Below are 24,828 nucleotides of genomic sequence, written 5' to 3'. Positions count from 1 at the left end.
TTTAAGGCTCACTAAGCATGAAAGGGTACAGCATCTACTTCTGCCGTGAGAATGCCACACTCTCTAAGGTTGGATTATGCCCTGATGCCCCCTTCTCCCTTCCTGCCCCCTTCTCCCTTCCCAACTCAATATAGCATTTTCTGTACCTTCAGCAGTCTTGACTTCTTGTATTACATTAATAAATTCAGAAATGTATGTGAAACAGTAGTATGGTTTTGGAGTTTGTCTGAGACGTTTTCACACAGAATACTTAAATTATGATGATACAACATACAAGCAAACAAGGAGACACAAACATGAAGCTGTAATTTTCACTTTAATTGAAAGTGTAGAGGAAGTAAAACAGAAGAGGGCTACTCATGCATCCCTCAGTCATTCGAAAAGCAGCCAACCCTGTTTTCTCAATCTCACGTAATAGCTCCCACGAATGCCATCTTGGTTTCTCCCCCCCCCAATATCAGTGCACCACTTTTGCTAGCAGAAGCCTAACTCCAATAGGGAAGATGGCTTCTGACAGGAAAGTGGAAAGCAGCAGTCACATTTTAAGTGTATCTCAGAGCCACACTGGCCCTTGTCAAGAGCTCCTGCAGAAAGGATCTCTCCCCTGTCTGCACTGTTAAGGCAAAGAAGGAAAGCAAAGACATAGAGGGCAGTAGTTCATGAACTTCAGTGAAGAATGGCATCTACAAATCTCGCCAGATCCTCTGTTGTGCTTGATCAAAATTAACAAGTACTTAAGTGTTGTGGGGGTTAACACAGGTAAGCAATTAAGTCCCATACAGGTGTTTGGTCACTTCCCCCCAAGTGGGATGGAGAAGGAGAAGGATAAAAGCATAAAAACTCATGGTCTGTGATAAAGAGTTTAATAAGTAAAAGCAAAAACTTTTGGTGCAAGCAAAGCAAAATAAGGAGTTCATTCATTACTTCCCATCCACAAGCAGATGTTTAGCTATTTCCAGGAAAGCAGGGCTCGCCAAGTAACTATTACGCATGGTGAAGATAAACCTCAACTCAAAATGTTATCCTCCTCCCTCTTCCTCCTCCTTTTCCCTTGGCTTTTATTGCTGAGCAGGACATCATATGGCATGAAGCAGTTAATTTTGCCCATGTCAAAAAACATGGCTGTCCCTATCCCTGGGAAATCTGCTTTTCCATTCTCACAGAATGGTTGAGGTCACCTTGACCAATGTGCTGCTCAAGCAGGGTCACCTACAGCATGTTCTCGAGGACCATGTCCAGATGGCTGTTAAGTATTTCCAAGGAGAGGGGTGCTGCAACTTCTATGCGCAACCTGTTCCAGTGCTCAGTAACCCTCCCAGTAAAGAAGTGTTCCCTGATGTTCAGAGAAGCTCCTGTGTTTCAGTGTGCACCCTCTGACTGTCGTCCTGTCACTGGGCACCGCTGAAAAAAGCCAGGCTCCATCCCCTATTTACACACTCCCTTCAAATATTTGTACGCGCTGCTGTGATCACTCCTGAGCCTTCACCTCTCTAAGCTAGTTAGTCCCAGCTCTCCCAGCTTTTCCTCATAGGAGAGGAGCTCCAGTGACTTCATCTTTGTTGTCTTCTGCCAGACTCTATTCAGTATCTCCATAACTCTCGTGTACTGGGGAACCCCGAAATGGACACCATACTCCAGATGTGGCCTCACCAGTGCTGATTAAAGGGGGAAGAATCACCTTCCTTGACTTGCTGGCACTACTCCTAATGCAGCCCAGGATACTGTTAGCTTTCTTTGTGGCAAGGGCACATTGCTGGCTCACGTTCAACACTGTGTCCACCAGGACCTCCGGGTCCTTTACTGCCAATCTATTTTCTAGCTGGGCAGTCCCCAGCACATACATGTGCCTGGGCTGCTTCCTCCCCAGGTGCAGAACTTTGCACTTGCCCTTACTGAATTACACAGGGTCCCTGTCGGCCTATTTCTCCAGCTTGTTGACATCTCCAAATTTTGCATCATCATCAGACTTGCCAATGGTACACTCCACCCCACCACCAATGTCACTAACAGAGATGTTCGTCAGTATTGGACCACTACTGACCCTTGGGGTACACCACTGGTTACTGGCCTCCAACTAGACTTCGTAAGGCATGCTTCAAGGCATGGCAGAGTACAATCTTTTGCAACAGGGACTTATGTTCTACTGTCTCCCTGATAAATTGCCCCAACAACATGCAACAAAACCAGTAGTGATGAAGGAAGAAAAAGAAGGCAAAAAAACACGTCACAAAGGATTTCAGTCACACAGATGGTTCATTCAAGAATGAGCACATCTGAATCAGACTGGCCCAAGATGCATGAAGCCAACTTCACAGCTGATTTATTCTAAGGTTTGGAGAGATTTCATTGTGTAGTAACCAAAATATAAAAAAAAAAACAGGGGAAACAACATTTGGAAGAAGCGTATTTGCCTTTTGGGTCAGCAAAAGAATGAAGTACTAAATATTTGTGAAATAAAGGCATAATGTGAAACCTTATGTTTTCTCCAGATGCTGACATTCATAGCTGAAGCATTACATCACTAAATCACCATCTGGCTTCCTGAATGTAGTCTAACCTTCATATGCATCAGAATGATAGAAGAACTGGTAACTTTGAAATTCCACATCACATTTCTATTTCTTACTTGCATGTCCTAAATTAAGATAAATTTGAGCCCTGACTACTCTCTCAAAATTATTTGCATGTGCTCTGTATCTCACAGCCATAAGAGATTAGAAACATGAAATCAAAAAGCTTAGTTTTCAGTATTCATCTGATGGCTTAACTCCAAACAAACTTGAAGCTTTAACATGCTGCTTTATTTTCAATATCCAGTAAGTTACTTCATTGATGTATATTCACTTCTTTTTCCAAAACAAAATGGACAGGTGGATGAACGCTGTGAACAATAAAGCACAGAACTACATTTAAAAATGAAGAGACTACCACACTGAATAGGTCATTTTTTGTGCTGTGATCTGCCCTCTGCTGCAACAGGATCTGTGTCTGTGCGTAGCTCTAATGCAACAGAAACCTAGTCCATGACTAGAATTTTTTAAAAGTAGTTACATCAGAGGACAAAACAGGCATTTATCGTTCCCCCAAATTCTCTCTACACTGAATATAAGGGGTAGATCAAAGAAGAGGAAGCATACAAGAAACAATAAAATAGTAAGAAATACACTATTTGACAAGTGAGAGACACCAGCAATAGAGCTGCAGTATGATTATACAGTTTTAACTCATCTAACACCTAACTACAAATACAAGGAAAAGCCCAATTTCTTGGGACTGCTTCTCTCATACTGGGGCTTATTTAACGTTACAACAAGTTGAAGGGATCTAAGCCAGCAGCAACATGGACTTAACTGAGATGCATCTGAGGGTCCCAAGGGAACCGTCAGATGAAATTCGTAAGCTACTATCCATCATGTTTGAGAAGTTGTGGCAGTCCAATGAAGTTCCCATTGACTAGAAGAGGGGAAATATAACCCCCATTTTTATCAAGGGAAAAAAAGAAGACCTGGGGAACTACCGGCCAGTCAGTCTTACCAGCATACCTGGTAAAATTGTGGAGTAGATACTCCTGGAAATTACGCTAAGGCACATGGAAAACAGGTGATAAATGACAGCCAGCACAGCTTCACCAGGGGCAAATCATGCCTGACAAATCTGATGGCCTTCTATGATGGGGCTACAGCATTGGTGGATTAGGGAGCAACAACTGATTGTCATCTGCCTGGACTTGTGCAAAGCACTTGATACTGTCCTGTACGACATCCTTCCCTGTGAAACTCACGGACACGGACTTGACAGATGGACCCCCCGATGGATAAAGAATTGGCTGGATGCTCACATTCAAAGATTTGCGGTCCATGGTTCAACGTCCATGTGGAGACCAGATAAGTAGTGTCCCTTAGGGTTCTGTATTGGAACAAGTATTATTTAACATCTTTGTTGGTGACATGGGTGTAACCATGTGGTAACCACCACTCATCCAGTATAACTGGGAAAGGAGGATATGATGACACATGGAGATGAAAGAGTATTATAGTTTGTTTGTGCCACAGCCATTGTTAATCTGTTAATCCATTGGCAACCAAGCAAGATTTGCTGGTTTGGTGGCTGTTTGCTTTGTTACTTGGGGTAGGGGGTGCTGACAGGTGTGAGGGGAAAGTGACAGACTTGAAGTTCAGGAGTGTTCTAGTTTCAGTTAGGACAGAGTTAATTTTCCTCCTAGTAGCCGGTAGGATGCTATGTTTTGGATTAGGATGAGAAGAGTGCTGATAACATGCTGATGTTTTAATTGTTGCAGAGCAGTGCTTACACCAAGCCAAGGATTTTTCAGCTTCTCGCTCTGTCCTGCTAGCGAGCAGGCTGGGGGTGCAGCAGGAGCTGGGAGGGGACAGACCCAGGACAGCTGACCCAAACTGGCCAAAGGGGTATTCCATACCATCTGACGTCATGCTGAACAATATATAGGGGTGGCTAGCCGGGGTGGGGGGGCGGCTGCTCGGGGATAGGCTGGGCATCGGTCAGCAGGTGGCGAGCAATTGCATTGTGCATCACTTGGTTCGTACACATTATTAGTAGTAGTACTATTATCATTATTATTATCATTATTGTTATTATTTTCCTGTCTTAATAAACTGTCTTTATCTCAACTCACAGGCTTCACTTTCCTGTTTCCCTCCCCCATCCCAGAGAGGGAGAGGGGAGGGTGAGCGAACAGCTGTGTGGTGTTTAGCTGCCGGCCAGGTTAAACCACAACAAGGAGAAACAGTTACAAAACAAAAAAATTACTTGTTTTTGTCTGTTGTTTATATTCCTCTAGAAGAGAGCCGAAAAGAGCCGAAGTTTGCTGTCAAGATGCATGCTGAGCATTTTGAGAAAAATGTTAACGTATTTAAGAAAAATACAGACTACTTAAACATTATTGTTTTGAAGTGACAAAATGTACCTTGGCAAATTCAGTCTTGCCTGAGGTTTTTCATCCATGGTGTCTCTTTCAGAAAAATAACCAAGGAGTGGTTTGCAGTATGTAAGTAGCATCAGACTTATCTGACACCTCAGATATTAAACAGGTTTCTCACCAGTCTGAAGCTGCATGTATACGTCTTTATCCCATCACTTTTTTTTTCTGTGTGTGTGTCTGGGAAATTTATTGCTTGCTCCATCTCTCCTACTCTAGAAAGGGAAATATGTATGGAAATTACAATTTTTAAACTGAACCAGAGAAAGTGAATGGCAATTCATGGCCTCTTAGTCCATTATTGACCTGTAAGGAAAATTTATCTGTAATCAGGCTTTGTCCATACCCGGCTCTCTCTCTTACTACGGTGTTGTGCCCACATTATATCAAGACAGTACTCAAAATGAAAAAAAGTCCCATTACTTGCTACAGTTTCTCGTCATCTAGCAAGTAAACTTATTTTAAGGATACTACTGCCTTTCAACAGCACTGAATGCTCCTACATATTTTCCACAGTTGTGGCTCTATTTTCTTAAAGTAGAGAGTGGGAAGAGTAACAAAACCTCTAGGTCACTACTTTTCCTTTTTAGTTAATGCATTTTTACCTGCTGACATAGCTATTAAGTACTTGTCAAGAACTTGAACACTGATAAATCTGCAGAAACAAACAAAATACAGTCTTTAAAAGCACGTTTGACAATCATGAAAATCATGTAAAAGTAAATGCAAAAGTTCCTGGAAAGGGCAGGGGTGGCAGGAGTATAGCATACAGCAAAAGCATTTTTTCTACATAGAAATAGTCACATGCAGGTGGAAAGAAGAAGCATCACCTTGGTCAGCAAGTGAGAAGGCTTTCCTGCAATGTTTCGGAGAAGGAGGGAGGTTTCCCTGTCCAAATAGGAGTGCTTGTGCAGAAAGAAAGAGAAAGAACATAAGTCAAAAGAAGTCAGTAATTTTATAGTGTATTGACTATAGAAGATAAGCAGAGTTTAAGGAAAAAAACACCTTGCATCCTCAGTTTATTTCCCTCCCATAAAAATGTGAACATTCCCAAATACTGCAAGCCTAACAGATTAGTGTAACAGCAGTTGTGCTAATAGAGGACATAAGTTTAACCTTCCCCTGTACATGAGGTCACACAATAGAATTAAGAAGTTGCTTACCTGCTACTGGTTTCTTTTCTGCAAGAGAACTTATTTTTAAAGACATTTACAACTATAACAGAAAACATCCACTTATAATACTTAAAAAAATCCTGTCTAGTGTTCTAAAACTGAACATTCTGCTTCTGCTGCAAAAATGAATCCACTAAATGACCATGGAGGAAAGAAACTGGTTTCATATTTTCTATACTGGCTGCTGCAGTTAACGAAAAAAATATGTTACTATAATAGTAGTAATCTAAACCTGGCTTACAATTAAGCTTTGTTTTTGTAAAAAAAAAAATAAAAAATACCTATGTTTCTCTTGTCTTGCAGTTCCAATTATGTAATCCAAGAAGTTGGGAGCAAATCCCCAGATTCCTCTCAGAATAAAAATTAGCAGAAAATATTTAGTCTGTTCAAAAAGGAGGAGCAAAACTAGCAGCAACCCGTGAGGATGATTCTCAAACAGTAAAAATCAATTAATGACAGAGTTAGAGCAATCTGCAGCATCTGCTACAGAGGAACAACAAAACAGTCATCCCACAGCAGTCTGCAGAACTGCCTAGTCACAAGTCTGCTAAGGAAATTATAGTAATACTATGGCACTAAGCAAGAACATTGAATATGTCTCATGTACCATCACTATACTGCAAATTTCACCCCTTGTGGCTGCATCTGTCCCAGCTGTTATTTGTGCTGATTAGTTTTACCCTATGTAGAACAAGGTACAACAAACAGGCAGACTACCATATTCTTTTTGCAATAATTAAAAGCCAAATGCTGCATAGCATCACTGTGTCTTCTTCAGAGCCACAACAGGCAATAGCCTCCTGAAAAAGTTGAGGAGACCATGTCTACAATTTCATGCAAGGCAATATCAAATAGTTTGGTGCATGAAGTCCCTGCAAGGGGATTTTACTTGATATGAGTGCCACATTCTGTGATGAGTAATTTAAGGGTCACTAGCACACCTTAAAAGTTACAGCTCAGAAGAGACTGTACACAGCATCTGAAGTAAAACCTAGGCTCCAGCCCAAACTCCAACTGGTACTTAGCCACTAGCATAGACTCAGTATATGATGCAAACTGAACGAAGATTTTTTTGCCTGCAAATTAATTACCACGTGTCTACATCAAATGTTTCAGAAGCACAGCACTGCTGCCTAGTGACAAATTTTTCACACCTCACACAGAGATTTGTGATGTAGGACCTGCCATGATTAAAAGACCTTGCACGTTGATTACAGTAATTCAGAACTCTCAAAAATAGGCTTCCTAACACACAATCATATCATTTTGACTTCAATGTTTCTTAAGAAAGACTGCATTTAAAGAACAGCTCATTTACTCAGCCTGAGGTGACACTAACATTGATGGTAGATAAATACAGCTTTGCTTAACTTGAAGGCAGACCCATCCTCTTTTTTTTCCCTCTCTTTAAAAATGATTTCTGCTACATGCATCTTCACTCTGAATAGTATTCCTTTCTACACAGAAACTGTAACTTCACACATCCTCTAGAATTGTCTCATTGCAACGCATTACCCCAGAACTTCCAGAAGGTTACCACAGAACTTCCAGAACAAACTGGTTGGCTCAATCCACAGCTCAAAAATATAAACTAAAAAAACAAGGACAAGTTCAAGGAATTATTTTAAAGAGTTTCTGGACAGACTTTGTCAGACATTGTAGATTCCGATAAAGATACATCACTTTCTTGGTGAATGGAGCTCTGAGGGTAAAAAAAAAAAAAAATTACAATGTACATTCATAGCCTCTTTATTAGGGTTTAGCCCAAGGAATCTCTCTTTAAAGAAAATACCATTCCCTAGAGAATATTTCTCTGAAAGAGAAGCTTAAGGGAGATTATTCAACCCTCTTCCTATCATTGCTCATTTTAGCTGCTGCCATCTTGCATTGCAGTACAGTGGGACATTTCTCTGCTAAGGAGCTTTTATTCTATGCTAACACTGTTTGCCAGACTTGCAGCAAAACATGAAAACAGATAACCAGAAGAAAGTTACTTTGGAAATTAAGAGAAATGGTATTTCATGAGAACAGGTGTCGGCCAGTAAAATACCATCACAACATTACTTCTCAAAATACCTATGTGAATTGGAGCTGGAGAGACATGTCTAGAAGCAGGAAAGCAACAGTTCTTTGCCATATGTCTCTCGACAGTGGCTCCTTACTACTGTGCAAAACATCCTGCAGTACTGCAGATACCCAAAAGTTAGAATGAGCTGAAGTAGTAAAGCAACAAGAAAGCCTGAGTTCTCAAGAATTACAGCTCAGCTAAACAACTACGTGCACATAACTACAAATATGCATAAACCCAGAGAGAAAAATCACTTCATCCAGTAACTGGACATAAATTATTTTAAAAATTGTCTTTGTTTGAAGGCAGAAATGTAGCATTCATTATCTTCAGGCCTAAATTCTACAAGTTTATGAACCAGGTGTTGAATACTGCATTTCCTTGTGTCTTCAGAGAACTCCACACAAAACTTCCCCTAAAAGATAAGTAGCTGCTTAAACCACAAAGTTTTCCAATGTTGAAATACTTTTTATCCTCATCGGGGACTCTAGAAGCATGAATAAGTGTGTTCAAATATAACTTTTATGCCTCTGCTTGTAAGTATCTCAGCATTAAACAAGGGAAAAAACACTATTTTAATCAATTTAACATAGGTTTCTCCCTATTCCACTCTCGCATCTTACCTGAAAGCCAAGTTCCTTCTAAGTACATGTAGTTTTACTTTCCACGCTGGTGAAACTATCACCACTAAGGCTGTTAGTGGCAAAAAGCAGAGAGAGAACTACAAAAAGGATGTTTGCTAGAACAGATGGACCACCAGGACATGAATGTACTTTTCAGATTTTCAGAATATAATTACTTGGAGCCATAAAGTAATCCTCTGCATGGCCAAAGCTCAAGATTTTTTCCCCAGTTATCCTTTTGATTCCTTTTTTGAAAAGTTCAGTTGGTTGTTTTAATTCTTGAAGTTCTGAGGTCTCATAATGAAAGACAGTTTCAACAACAACAACCTCTAAGTTAACACTAAATTTAGCGTATTAGAATTATTTCCTGCAGAGAGTAACTAATGGGTGGATTTTAAGAAGTAAAGACATTTTTAGGAACTGTGATAAACTAAGCTGTCCAGTTAGCTTCTGAAGGATGCAAGCTATACAGCCCATCTTGCAAGTGCAGCAGGCCATCACTTTGTTAGTAACGTGCTATATATATTTACTCATTGATTCATTTCTTCAGTTTTCTTTGCAGATTTCTGCAAAAAGTTGACAAGCACATTCATATCAGACACCGATCCATCTTCTTATTACACATCTGATCATCATTCAGTTCAGACAAATCTAAAAAGAGTCAACCTCATTTAAGAGCCAGAGTTGTATCTAATTGTTGTGTCTATCCCAGACATATCCTGGAAGCACAACACAGCCCAGAGAAAGCAGTCTAGGAGGTTTCTGGAGAGCATGGAAGATAGCTTCCTGACGCAGCTGGTTAGAGAGCCTACCAGGGGAGGTGCCCCGCTAGACCTTCTGTTCACAAACAGTGACGGACTGGTGGGAGATGTGGCGGTTGGGAGCTGTCTTGGGCAGAGTGACCATGAAATGGTAGAATTCTCTATTCTTAGAGAAGCAAGGAAGGGGACCAGTAAAACCGCTGTCTTAGACTTCCGGAGGGCTGACGTTGAGCTGTTCAGGACACTGGTTGGCAGAGTCCCTTGGGAGGTGGTTCTGAAGGGCATAGGAGTCCAGGAAGGCTGGGCACTCTTCAAGAAGGAAATCTTAATGACTCAGGAGCAGTCTCTTCCCACGTGCCCAAAGACAAGCCGGCGTGGAAGAAGACCAGCCTGGCTGAACAGAGAGTTGTGGCTCAAGCTTAGGAGAAAAAAGAGGGTTTATAATCTTTGGAAAAGAGGGCAGGCCACTCACGAGGACTATAAGGCTGTTGCGAGGCTGTGCAGGGACAAAATTAGAAGGGCCAAAGCTCATCTGGAGCTCAATCTGGCTACTGCTGTTAAAGATAAAAAATGTTTTTACAAATATATCAACACCAAAAGGAGGACTAAGGAGAATCTCCATTCTTTACTGGATGCGGGGGGAAACTTAGTTACAAGGGATGAGGACAAAAGCTGAGGTGCTTAATGCCTTCTTTGCCTCAGTCTTTAGTGGCAAAACCAGTTGTTCTCTGGATACCCAGTACCCTGAGCTGGTGGAAGGGGATGGGGAGCAGGATGTGGCCCTCACTATCCATGAGGAAATGGTTGGCGACCTGCTACAGCATCTGGATGTACGCAAGTCAATGGGGCCGGATGGGATCCACCCGAGGGTACTGAAAGAACTGGCGGAGGAGCTGGCTAAGCCGCTTTCCATCATTTATCGGCAGTCCTGGCTATCAGGGGAGGTCCCAGTCAACTGGCAGCTAGCAAATGTGACGCCCATCTACAAGAAGGGTCAGAGGGTAGACCCAGGGAACTATAGGCCTGTTAGTTTGACCTCAGTGCCAGGGAAGCGCATGGAGCAGATTAATCTTGAGTGTCATCACACGGCACCTCCTTCTATGACAAAGTGACACGCTTAGTGGATGAGGGAAAGGCTGTGGATGTGATCTACCTTGACTTCAGTAAGGCTTTTGACACCGTTTCCCACAACATTCTCCTCAAAAACTGGCTGCTCGTGGCTTGGACTGGCGTACGCTTCGTTGGGTTAAAAACTGGCTGGATAGCCAGGCCCAAAGAGTTGTGGTGAATGGAGCCAAATCCAGTTGGAGGCCGGTCACTAGTGGCGTCCACCAGGGCTCAGTACTGGGGCCGGTCCTCTTCAATATCTTTATCGATGATCTGTATGAGGGCGTCCAGTGCACCCTAAGCAAGTTTGCAGACAACACCAAGTTAGGTGCGTGTGTTGATCTGCTCGAGGGTTGGAAGGCTCTGCAGGAGGATCTGGATAGGCTGGACCGATGGGCTGAGGCCAGCTGTATGAAGTTCAACAAGGCCAAGTGCCGGGTCCTGCATCTGGGGCGTAACAACCCCAAGCAGCGCTACAGGCTGGGAGATGAGTGGTTGGAAAGCTGCCTGGCCGAGAAGGACCTGGGAGCACTGGTTGATAGTCGGCTGAATATGAGCCAGCAGTGTGCTCAGGCGGCCAAGGCAGCCAACAGCATCCTGGCTTGTATAAGAAGCAGTGTGGCCAGCAGGGCTAGGGAAGTGATTGTCCCCCTGTACTCGGCTCTGGTGAGGCCGCACCTCGAGTACTGTGTTCAGTTTTGGGCCCCTCGCTACAAGAAGGACGTCGAGGTGCTCGAGAGAGTCCAGAGAAGGGCAACGAAGCTGGTGAGGGTTCTGGAGAACAAGTCTTATGAGGAGCGGCTGAGGGAGCTGGGATTGTTCAGCCTGGAGAAGAGGAGGCTCAGGGGAGACCTTATCACTCTCTACAGGTACCTTAAAGGAGGCTGTAGCGAGGTAGGGGTTGGTCTATTCTCCCACGTGCCTGGTGACAGGACGAGGGGGAATGGGCTAAAGTTGTGCCAGGGGAGGTTTAGGTTGGATATTAGGAAGAATTTCTTTACTGAAAGGGTTGTTAGGCACTGGAATAGGCTGCCCAGGGAAGTGGTTGAGTCACAATCCCTGGAGGTCTTTAAAAGACATTTAGGTGTTGAGCTTAGTGATGTGGTTTAGTGAAGGACTTGTTAGTGTTAGGTCAGAGGTTGGACTGGGTGATCTTGGAGGTCTCTTGATTCTGTAATTCCTGTAACTTTACGGTAGGAGCTCACAATACATGTACGTAGGGATTGAAAACAGTAAAATACACTATGAATGGTGTTAAGTGTGTTTTTTTACACTGCCACTTTTACAAATAGTGAACAAAAACTGTCAGGTCATCTTTTTCTTGCAATTCCCACCCAGTCTTCCATGGTATCTTATCTTACTGTTCTAATGATTTAAGTATATTAAACAGAAAGACTTCTTCCTGGTTAAATATTACCTGTAGGTTCAGACATCATTCACTCAAGGTCTATACAACAGAGTAACTTACCTCGGTACATACTAAACAGACTTTCTACACAAGTCCTGAGGGTCTCGTTAAGTATCTTGCCACATTTCTTGCAAATCTAACAATTTAACATTAACTCATAACATGTAGTTAAACCAGCTGGTGGCACTCTTGTGCCATTATTTTGGAGTTAATTAATGACAGCTGAGAAACTCAAAACCTTTTTAAAAAGCCTATGTCTGTTCACAAGAAAACAGAGAAATGCAGTAAGCAGTGTCTGACAAAACTACATGCTTTCAAAGGTTTCTTGAAAAGTTAATTACTATAGCTTTTGCCTACATCAATATGTTGAACTCTTTAGTATATTCTAATTGTTTAAGCTGATGTCTATTTTCAAAAGAGAACTCAATAATTAAATATCTTTTTATTTATATACATATATATTTTTTAAACTTTGTCCCAAAGGGGCCAAAGAGAGAAAGGAAGAACCAAAATTTTTCTTCGCATATCCTTTGAGATTGTTTTCATGTATAACATATAAGAACATAAAACATAAAATGATGAACATCTGATTTGAAAGATTGCATTTTCTGCCTTCCTTTGCAATGGACTGTCAAGAGCAATTACACTTCAAAAGAAATAAAAATTGTTACATGTGCTAAGTGTATTTCAAGTAGGCTTCCCCAATTAATAACTAGAAAACAGATAATTATCAACTTAAGACTGAGAAGCATAACTTTAATGATGTATACGGTTACCTTACTGCACTGCTGGGATACCAATGGATTCAAATTGAAATCACATTAGTGACTTTTCAGGCAAATGGATTCAACTACTGACATAAACAGAAACCATATATACATGTGATAGTAACTTACAGAAATCAGTTCAGCCTCCTCTTCTGTAAAATTAACAGGATGCTTGAACTGATTGATGAAATGTCCCATAAAAACAGAGTAAAAATGCAGGAAAACACAGAGGAAAGGATGAAAAAGGAAAAGGAAATAGGACAGAGAGGAAAGAAATGGTTTATTCTCAATCAGAAGGAAGAAAAAAGCAGTAACAACAATTAATGGAAGCAAAAGAAACAAAACAACATTAAAAAGTTGCAGTGTCCCTTATCCCAATTTTGTATGTATAAATGATCAATGACTTAAAGACAAGAAGAAATTCTGGTTTTCTGCTCCTATTGGAAGGGAACGGAAATAGGACATGATTATGTTCTCAACAACAATGAGAGGGGAACAGTCACTAACTTAAGTAAAAGCACTGAAGTGAAACATCTGTAGGCATACTCAGCAAAAAACAAACTCAGGTAGCATTCTCTTTGCACAGCCAATTGCTCATTAAGTCAACAAATGAAAGTTAAATTCTCTAAATACTACCAAAAAACCAACAACGAAACTGTCACTTCATACAAGTTCATGTAATTTCCACATCAGTTCCTTCATACCAGTAACACAAATACACTTTGGTGACAATTACTAAGTATAACAAGAAAAAAAGTGGATACAGATTAATCTTACTTTCAGCTGGACATACTATTCCAGAACTGAGCACTCTCATATTGCAAATTATTTTAAAAAGAAATCCAGAGAAAGTATTTCTCTATTTCCCTAATCATTGATCAGTCATGACACTGACATGCTTTTAAGTGTGAAGTACCAAAAATTGAACATTTTGAAGTACCAAAAATTGAACTACTAAAAAGCAGTGCCTAAAGGTTTCCGTTCAGTGTGCCATCCAATGCTTGCTCCTCTTCCTCAAAGGTACAGAAGTATTTATTTCAGGCATATTAATTTTGGTTACTGAGTTACACAGGTTTTGACAGATGAAAAATGCAAAAGGGGTTACAGTTTATTCTTATCAAGACCTCAGAAAAGGAATACACCTATGCCACTTAGAAACTGAAGTGGCACCGTTAGATAACGGCTGCCTGATATTTCTATATACAAGATGTATTTTCAGTTGCTTATAAAAAAGTTTCTGAACTATAACCACTAAGAAATTTTATGACAAATTTCTGTTATAGAATTATTACTAGTCATTTATTCAAAATAAAGGTAGTTTTAAGGCTTTAATACTTCTGTATGCCTGACCACGAAACAGTTTATTGACAGGGACAGCCTCACATACTGTCTCTTCTCTGCTGGAAGTTACCCAAATTTGCCTGAGCAGGAGCCTTCAGAATTAAAACTGTAGTCCACAAAGCCTCACTGAAGTCTAGACCACCACAACTAAAAACCTCAAGGCTACATCTTGTCACACAGCACTGCCCAGCCTTTCAAATGGGCTGCAAACAACTATCCTTGAACAAAAGATTGGTCAAGTTCAAGAATGCTTGGGCCCATGAGGGGAGAACACAGCAGCTTTCTTACAACTGCAATGCCTGGCTGCTGCAGAGCATATTGGAGCCAGACACTGGAAGTGAGAATCCAGAGCTATTACTCTGTGCTCCCAAGAGGCCAACCCTCCTGGAACTTGTGCAACTCCGTTTCGCTGCAGGCAATTGGAATTTCCTAACTCCAAGCATTCAGTTCTGCAACTTCTTTAAAAAAAAAAAAAAAAAAACCACACACAACTAGCAGGACTCACAAAATCCAATTTACAGCAAGTATTTATTAACTGCTATGGACCCTTATAACTTCATGCCAGTTTTGGCTGTTACAGTCCAAGCCTACTGAAACTTGATGCAGTTTAAGAAACATGTCTGTGGACATTCCAAATTAAGAAGCTGCTGCACCATGTGCATAAGATGCACTATTTGCTAGTCCACATGCCTCCCAGGTCAAGAGAAAGAGTAGACGGTTAGGTTGTGATAGTTCTTTGTTGAACACAAGTTGCTTGGGACACAGAAATTTAAGGCAAAACTGCCACAGGAAAGAGTCAATCCTAATCCCCAGCCATGTGTTCACAGATCTCTCTTGCGTGGACAGCAGGGAGGACTATTTTGCAGGAAGACCACAAAATTATTGGAATCACTAGGCAGCTGCACAAACACTAGAGCCAACACAAGGTGGGGCAAGACTGCTCAACTCAGCAGAAACACAGACCTAAATTAGCATAAAACCAAACACAAAAATCATAAATACATTTTGTCTGCATGGATGAGGTTTCAAGCAGTGGAATTTTCCCAAAAGAAAAAGCATAGCAGGAAAAAAAATAAGTAAAGCTTTCATGGAAAATAGTTGTCTGACCTGTCCAAAAAGAGATGCTTTAGTTAAGCTGGAAGACTAAAAGGGAAAAGAACAAAAACACATACAATAACAACAAGCCTGTAGATATCAAATCATCAAGAACTCCATCACTAGAAGAGAATGGGTATGCACAACTGTGGAGTTAAAAGTCAGATTCACCTTTTCAGTTAGGAGTAGATAGGACGTATGGAAAAAAAATAAACCTTTATTCTTTAAAAAAACACTGATACTGCTGGTCTAAAATCTACAACTTGTAAGAACATGAGGTTAAGCAAAATATCCAAAATAAGCAAATGTAACCAAGATTAAGAGTAAGTTTTGTTAACTATAACTGAAGATTTGTCCTTCTATCGACGGGCAACCATTATTATGCTATTACTGCCTAACTGCTAACCAGAATGCACAAACTGACAACTAGAAGGCCAATTCTCAGTTGTTTGATCATAACATGAAGTCTCATTTTCTGGATTCAAATTCCCTTACAAACCTGACAAACCCTAGCTTTCATCTTATAATATAACAGTATATGCAACTGAAGTAAACTGCATAAATTCCTTTCTCCTCTTAGATTTTAATGTCCCTTAATGGGCTGCTTTGTTCTCTATTTTTGTCATCTGTTCCAAATTTCCTAAAGACGTCCTATCTGTTCTCTCATCTCATTATATGTTGAAAAAAAGTGAAAGAATTTATCTGTGTTTCAAGTAGACTGGTATATCTACAAGTAAATTCAGTTTTAAAAGCTCCACTAATTAATTGCAACTTGTACAGTGATATCTTCACTGCGAACTGCAACTGAAGTCTACAACTCCCCCCAGTACTTTTGATAAAATTTGGTGAAATCATAATGCAAGCATTTTCATTTCTAAACTGAGGTCTAGTGGCTTCTTCTGAGACGTATGCTGCTTAGATATACTTGGTCATTGATCTACAGTATTCTCTTGTAGATCAATCTAGCAAGAGTTCCCCAGCCTCTGATAAAACATTTTCTTAGCTTGTCTGTATCAATGTTATGATTATTTTCTTAATAAATCCTATCATAAACACAAAAATATTTCTAAAATGCTGTGGAACCTGAATGAATTCAGTGAGATTTATTTAAAAGTGTGGTCATTTAGGCAGTACCCAATTCAAACCATCTTCTACAACTGATGGAAGTCTTTAACAGTGATTTCTCTAATCAATGCATGTAAAGAGGTAGATACAGAAGGAAGGTGAAAGGATAAAAAAAGTCACTGGACTGCAGACAGCTTCCATCAGTAGGAGCAGCTGTTTTATTTGTAGTGTTACCAATCAAAACTGCACACGTACACCCCTCTCCCCAGAAGTCTAGCTATTTTAAGAGAATACCTGCTCAACTGACTAGCGCTGCCACCAGCTTACATTCTCTTCCTGTAACAGTCAAAATGCTTCTGTGACTAGAAAGTGGAGACCAGTGAAGCTTGAATTGTGTTTCTTCATCTTAAAAAGTTAGAAAACTTGGACACTAGCAATCAAGTGCTTCAGATCTCCATAACATGATAGAAAAAAGGGCAAGAACACCGAAGGCAAATTTTACTGATAAGGTACCACTTTGCTGGAGACAGTTAAGGTGACACCACAGAAGTTTCTTGGCAGATCGACAGATTTGGGGCAGCCAGTTTGGTGGTTTGCAGATGACTCCAACATCATAGAACTGCCAGGAAGAACAACATTTAGGCACATACAATGCCTTTTGTTTTCAGTGCCACAGTTTTGGCTGGGATTGAGTTAATATTCTTTGTATTTTTAATGAAAATAGTATTGATAAGACTGACATTTTAGTTGTTATAGAGCACTGCTCATACAGACCCAAGGACATTTCAACCTCTCGTGCTGCTCTGCCAGCAAGAAGGGTGCACCAGGAGCTGGGAGGGGACACAGCCAGGACAGCTGGCCAAGTCTGGCCAAAGAGATATTCCATGCCATATGGCATCGTGCTCAGCCGTAAAAGCTGGGGAAAAGAAGGAAGAAGGGGTGGACATTAGGAGTGATGGCATTTGTCTTCCCAAGAAACCATTATATGGGATGGTCCCTGCTTTCCCAGATGCAATGGAAAACCTGCCTGCTATGCAAAGTAGAGAATGAGTTCCTTGTGCAAGCACCTTTTGCTTTATCTAGTTAATTATCTTAGTTCATGTTCTCACACTTTTACCTTTCCAATTCCCTCCCCCATCCAACCTGGGGAGAGTGAACAAGCAGCCATGTGGTACTTTACTGCCTGCCAGGGTTAAGCCACAACACACAGGTAATGGTAACAAAATATACCATAACTGCAATTTTTGTGTGGACACCAGCTTTGCCAGACAGTTGTGTCAAGTAAGACAAGTATCATACTGTCCCTTTTCCCATTCCTTCTAGGGAGGACATTTTTAAGCTTAATCATCAGTATCGGGCAAATTTGAATGGCAAGCTCAACAGATAAGTATATTCTTGCACATTTTACACAAATCAACTTCCTGCTACACTTTAATTAGTCACCTCCCATGTGGAAAAAGTTGCATGGCAAATTTTAAATTCGTGGCTATGAAATCAATTGGATCAGAGAATCAAGATCTAACAACACAAGGATAATGTTTAGGTTCTCATTTCCCTTTCACTTATTTTAACTTGACACGCCCCAATTTTTACAACCACATATGTATTAAGTTAAACTTTGAGAACGTTTCCTATGGATTCTGAAGTTCTTACCAATAAATAAATAAAAATCCCATACCATCATTTTCTTTGCAGATTCCATAAGCATGTGAAAAAATTAGGTGCTAGTTTTGCAGATGTGGAGATAAGCATATTAACAATCATTGTGTTCTAGCATATCATAGGAAGAAGACTGTTTTACTGTCATGCGTAAACTTCAAAATGAATAGCTAAGCATATTTGATTACCAGAACACAAAAACATTGCTTATATTTCATAAACTCATAAGTTTATGTCAGACGATATTTTGAAAGCCTCAAAAGAACTGGCAAATGAAGAGTCGCTTTACATGTACTTCAACAACATCTGAAAACTGGACTGCTCACACTTCTTACGCCAACAAAACTGGAAGCCAAAGTAACACTTCAATGATAGATACACAATTTTCCTTTACTGTTGACTTAATAAAAACACTTGGTGATTAATAACTGCAAAAAAAAAGAAGAGAAAGAGATAGTCTAATTGTTTTTCAAATCAAGTCTTTCCATTGACTATTTTCAGCTCAGAAAAAGGATAACTAGAAACACTCCACAATACACTTTTTGTGTACAGAACTAACAACATAATAGAACTGGCAGATTTTTTTTTGTCTTTAAAAAAGAAAAAGAAACAAAACAAAAATAACAAAATCAAACAAAATGCCAAAACAACATCAACCCTTCCTTGTTTGTTGTGTATCGGTGACTATTCTCACAGAGGCAAGCATCTTTAGTGTCTGCTAACCACACTAAACATGGAACATAAGGAAGACCACTTAAACCTCAGGCTCCCAAAGACAAGAGCCAGTAGTGCCCCATTACTCCAAGAACTAAAACAGACCGCAACTGTTCTTTAAATCACCTACAAATTATACATGAGGTTCAGCAATCCAACTCTATTTTAAGACACTGTCACCTACCAAAGACTGTGTTGTGGACTTCCTTCTCTGCCTACAAGAACACTTATAATTGCATTTTCATGCAATGTAACATTTAGTAATCACACACAGAACATGACCTACAATACCTTGTTATGGTTAGAAAAGCTTCTGTATTCCTTTGTGTAGCAATCACTATCTTAGTGGCAACTAAAATAAACCATGTAAGAATAAAGGCAAAATTGCTGTAGAACTAATTTTTTTTTCCTTACACCCATTTTTAATTTTCTACTTTGTCCCACAGGAGTTTCTGGCCAACGCAGATCTATCTATGTATGCGCAGCTTGCATCACAACCATTACTGTCAGGCCCCCAAAGCTCCCTTCATTTCCCAAAAGAAACATTACAGTTTACTCTACAGTTCCTTCTTCTCTGCCAAGTGAAGCAAAAAATCCGTAGTTTTAATGAACTAGTAGTCCCCCATCATAATTTTCAGTTCTCATACACAATGTATAAAGCTACAATGAATTTAAGTAAAAAATCAAAAAAGTATTTTTAAGATTACTACCCACTAAATTATGGATTATCTCTGCAAGTCAAGATCTCTCAGCTGCGCAAACTGGGTTACATACAAAAAGAACTCCATCGTGTTGGGAGGGGAGTGGGGGGACAGTGTACTGTGCCAGACCAGATGGCAGACTTCAAACTTATCTTCAACCTCTTCACTGAGCATATGTGGGACGGTAACAATGACTGTCCATGAATAGGCCCTTTCACCACCAGGCATAACTAGCTACACAAGCGTGATCAGCACAGTTCTGTATTCTCTCCTCCTTTTGCTCTACCACAACTTGCTGAAAACAAACAACTTCTGGATGGCAGAAACAAGGAAACAGATAGTATGGGTGGGTAAAGGGGATGTGTTAGTCACATGGTCATCACTTCCCCTTCCTTTACTCACACTATTACATCACTCATTCAGCTCTACATTCAAGTAATATCTGACAAGCAGAAACTAAGATTTAAAGTGTATGCCTCTTGTTACACAATTACAAACATAGAAGACATTCAGAAAGGGAGAAAATTAAACAAATCATTAAGACAAATAAAATAATTATTTTAGGCAAGTCAGAGAATTCCAGCCAACTCTTCTGAAAACAGCACAGAGACAAATTCAAGAAGGATTGTCCTGGCAAACAGCACCACTGAGAGTAACTATCTGTCACGATACTCAAGCATCTTGCACACCACTATGTTTCTACAGCGCAGACTTGCTAGGAGGAAGAGGAGGAACTCACTGAAGTGCCTGTCCAGTTGCTCAGGCAAGAAGATTTGAATAATTCTTTACTACTAGTGAGTGTATTCCCACTGTCCCTTTCAGTCTCCAGCTCTTGGCTACGCATTTCCCTGCTGTACATTAGCACACATCAGAACCCCTGAGCCCATGCAATTCACCCAACTAACACAGAATGAGCCCCAGAATAAAACTAGGAAATTCTGGTTTAAGTACCAGTAAGCACCAAAGGTGGGGCAAAGGAGGCTATGAAATCATGTAGGACTGTGGGTGGGGAAGGGAGACAGGAAAGGGAAGGCATACCCTTCTATTCTGGGAGGGGGGCTATGAATTGCAGCCTCTTTCTGTAAGATCTGTCTCTAGGATTAGTCAAAGCATACTAGGCTATACATACCTTCAGTGTGCCAACTGCATGGCTGTTCTTTTACAGCATTCCCCTACATTTCCAGGTAAGGGGACTCAAACACACTGCAGAATTACTTTCTAACGTAGAATACTGAAGTTATTAACTGCTAAACTTGATTTCCCTTTTCAGGCAAGCATTTCCTCCTATTGGAACAGTCTTCTATCTTACTTAATGTTATTTTCTTCCTCTAGTGATTCCAACAAAACTAAGTTGCAGAAGAAAAGATGACTTCTTTAAGTCCCTATACGGCCTGGAGAGGACAGAGGATCACTCAAAAGGGCAGAGCTGCCAAGTCACTGACCTCTTTTATAACAGCCATAGCAGAAAAGGAAAAAAAATTAAAGGTCAGCTCAAGTACAGACAGCCACCAGGAAGGCAGGCAAAAAGAAAAGGGCTAACTTAAAACACTACATGGGAAAAACAAATTCAAAACACATCTGTTGAGGCCATGAAGTAATAGCCTCTCCCATTTCTAAATTTAAGAAAAAGTCTTTGCTGTTTTTTTCCCCCCCTACATTGGCAGTAGGTCTTCTCCAAAGACTACTCTCAGGCGGAGTGATGTCTTCCACTAGAAACAGAATCACTGAGACAACTGTCTGGGTGGGAGAGCAGAATTCAGCCCTACCAGGGAAAGGTGTTTTGGTTCAGAACCTGGACATGAAGGTTAACAGAACCCTGCACAATAGCTTTTCACGCACTAAATGAAATAGGAAAAAGACTCCTTTGTTGAACCCAGTGATTCTACCAAGGTCTTGGGTTTCTGCCTATTTTTAAGATGAATTTAACTGAGCAACCTCCACCACCAACTCTGTCAAAACTCCAAACCAATTTGATTTTGCCCTTTTATCAGTGTTGAGAAAAAAGCAACTCACAGTGAGAAGTCCCATCAAGTAACAGAGTTAATATTGAATAGTTAAATATCAATCTTGTAAACCTGGGTAGAATTTCTCAGAGATGAACACTTTCCCCAGGCTACCGAAATTAAAAAGACCAGACAGAGTAAAACAAAGCAGCACTGTTAATGACTGCAAAGGTTTCTGCTCTCAAGAAAAGAGCAGAATTTGGCTCTCAAATTACCAACACTTTCTGATTACCTCCTTTAAAGGAGTCAGTCTTATCAATTTATCTGAGCAGGGAAACAATAGCCACATTCTTATGAGAAGCAATCACTGGGTTTACAAAGCCAGCTCTCAAATGTCTGTGAGAAATGCTTTGGGGGGCAGTTCTGAGCCTCACAGTTAATGGTTCAGAAAGTTGCTCAGAAAGCAACTGTAATGCAGCAACGTGGATTAGCCTCTTGTGAAGACAAAACTACTTCTTGAGTTCTGCCTGTTGGCTCAACGACACCAAGACACTTAAGTGGAGCTGGTGGTTTGTTGATTACCAATGCCATGCAAAGAACTGAAAAATGTGAGACTAGAAGGGTAATCTTACTGATGCCTCAGCATATCACTCCTGAAGTAAGAGGCTGAGATCTGGAGTGATACCTGCAAAATCAACTGCCACATCTTGCATTTTTAAGAAGTGAATAAGTTTCAAACTCTTCTGCAATTTGCATGGCATAAGGAAAAAGTAATTCAAGTAAAAAATAATTTCTGCCTTAGGAGAGATAAAAATGCATTATTGTAGAATATTAGGCATTAAAAGAGATATCCACATGACTAACAGCCACGGATCCAGAAGAAAAGTCAGTCTTATCATATCACAGAAGGCGACTGAAAAATGGACAGCAATATAAAAATCAATAACAGTCACGGACTGGGCTCCAGCTCTTAGACCCACAGCAATAATGCAAAGGTTTGCATTTTAACTTTCTAAAGAGAAAAGGACACATTTCTATCTACTGTTGTTTTGCTTCACTCAATACAAATCTCCAATTAAACAAAAATTGATCACCAGTTTTTAAGAAAAAAAAGTTTACCTAGGCTGTAAATGTAAATCACTTATTTTTCACTATTTCAAATAAAGATTTGAATTTAAAAGTGTGACCTTGATGTGTTGATCATTAAACTGACACGTCTGCATCATTCACTCTTTACATCAGATGAACTTTTGCTACAGATGGGTAGAGGCACACTTTCAGCACAGCTCACTCAAATTAGTGTTAATTATTGACTAGAACAAACTCAGCTTGTTCCAGTTTTCTCTTTGGTGGAGAGAAAACTGAAAGAGAACATTCACATTAGTACAGCTGACTTTGGAATAACACGTCAGGTTTCTGTTTCAGAGTATTTCTCTGAGATAGCTTCTAGTTTACTTTTTGTTTAAGTTCTTAAATTCAATGGTACATTTTTCTTATTTCCTCACACAACTCACCAGCACTTTCAGCATTCCTCAAACTCACTTTTTTTTTTTTTTTTACTGATTTGCTCTGATTATTAACCAATACGGGGCACCAAAATCTCAAGTGAACATCTGCTATTCCTGTATCACAGAGCAATTTTTTCTACATTGGGCATTGCTTTGAAGTGCTCTCTCAGCCATATATTAAATAAGAGTATTAAGAAGTGGCAAACTGCTGGTATAGTTTCAGATACTGGGAGTGCCTATCTGGAACATATGCAGTAACTTAAGTGTACTGTAACGGGAACATAGACTTGTTGTTCAACTTGTCATTCCTTTTTTCCAAACTGTAAACTCCTCATGTTTAAATTAAAAACAGTATGTAAGATTTACTCAGAAGAAAAACGTTAAATATTGAACATTAAAATCCCTGAGTGGCTTTGGAAGAGGAAGAGAGATTGGAAAATCTTAAACAAACAAACAAACTCTTTAATAAGATTCCTTGCAGACAGATAAAAGCAAAGAAGTAGCCACACTGCATGTAGCCCACAGAAAAAGCAATCCTGATCTGCAATCAACCCCGTTGTACTGAACATGTTTAGCAAGGAGTATCAGCATAAGAGGAAATAAAAGGAAAACTCCTGAAGAAAACAAAAAATTATTGAATTAATGACGCTACCTCAGTGATTGGTTGCCCTTGTGATGTCAAGTCCAGTTCCTGAGGCCTTGTCACCTTATCAATATCCAAGGAGTCCATGCTGGAAGCTGCAGAAGTTATGCTGGAACGGGAGGAGTTACTGATTGAGCGCGCCTCAGCATCACTCACTGTGCCAGCTGATGCTGTCCTCCTGTGCTGAGCAGTAACTACTGGTTTGGTGTCTTCTGCAACTGACTGCTGGGCTGCCTCATCCATGCTCAAAGAGGCTTTCTCTAACTGTGCAGTGATGTCATCCAAAGAAACGTTGGCATGTGATGGTTTAGTCACCTTACCAGATGAAGAGGATAATCCTTTCATACTGCTGTGCTTAGTAGAAGGTCGGCTAGCAGGTGGTTTCTGAGCTTTGGGTTCTGTGGCAAGGCGTTTCACTGCAGTATTATTTGCTGAATGAGACCCAATGCTGCTGAGCTCCTGCTCTATGGAACAGAGATCAGCCATGAGGGCATCTAGATCCACAGTCTCCCCCTGATTCAGGGCTTCTGCAATGAAGAAGAGTTTTTAGTATGCGCAGGTTTGTTACACGTCTCTTTGGAGAAAGAGGGCAGAGGAAACTATTTTCATTCCCCATCTATATTGCAAAATCTCACTGCTAAACACAAATTTGCACTAACACTCTTGACTGGTCTAAGAGCAATTAAATGACTATTTAGGTTAAACACATTTACTGATAAGAGAAACCTATGAATTATTAGATTACATTTGAAAGGTCCAAACTGCTGTCACATGAACAGAATCTAAAAATGTACTTGTATATACCATGCTCTAGCTTTTTTAAATAAGTGTACTTTGCTAAGCACATCTGACATTGCTTTAAAAAAAAGCTACAAAATACTATATGAATAATCAAATTTTAAGTTAAGGCTTCCTATGTTACAACCATGGGAAGTTATTTTAAGACAAGAAAAAATACACTTCAATGTGCAAACATTCTATAGCTATATTCCTGCATTCTGTCCCATGAAGCAAGACACTCTTTCTTTCTGTTTAACAGACACATGTTAATTCTTTCATGAGACCAGATCCCAGAACAAGTATTTCTTTAGAAACACTAGACTACAATTCTTACATATTAGGTGCTGTAAAAGATACGGTTTGGGGATATTTCAAATTTTATGCCATCAGAAAGCAAGACCTTTAGAGCAAACATTTTCATTTCAGCTAGAAGTGTATTTTAATGCTCTATTAAACTATTTTACAATGATCTTATTTATGGCTGAAATAGTTCTTTCCCTAAAATATTATTTGAAA

General features: G+C 40.1%; 1 protein-coding gene across 9 annotated transcripts in view; it reads right to left on the bottom strand.

Annotated features, from left to right (window-relative positions):
• The window catches only part of RAPH1 (Ras association (RalGDS/AF-6) and pleckstrin homology domains 1), an 89,250-nt gene that overhangs the window by 19,517 nt on the left and 44,905 nt on the right, over window positions 1-24,828 (bottom strand). For 5 of the 9 annotated variants that reach the window (XM_035571792.2, XM_050711718.1, XM_035571786.2 and 2 more), the window contains exons 4-5: window positions 23,542-24,059; window positions 5,785-5,859 (exon numbers count right to left, since the gene is read on the bottom strand). In XM_035571792.2, coding sequence (XP_035427685.1) covers window positions 5,785-5,859; window positions 23,542-24,059 — 593 coding nt within the window. The remainder of the gene's footprint in view (window positions 1-5,784; window positions 5,860-23,541; window positions 24,060-24,828) is intronic. The other 4 variants (XM_035571779.2, XM_035571819.2, XM_035571811.2 and 1 more) reach the window with 1 other exon arrangement.

Source organism: Cygnus atratus, chromosome 6 (assembly GCF_013377495.2).
Source record: "Cygnus atratus isolate AKBS03 ecotype Queensland, Australia chromosome 6, CAtr_DNAZoo_HiC_assembly, whole genome shotgun sequence".
Taxonomy (NCBI): domain Eukaryota; kingdom Metazoa; phylum Chordata; class Aves; order Anseriformes; family Anatidae; genus Cygnus; species Cygnus atratus.
This window is presented reverse-complemented; position numbering and strand designations above follow the sequence as displayed.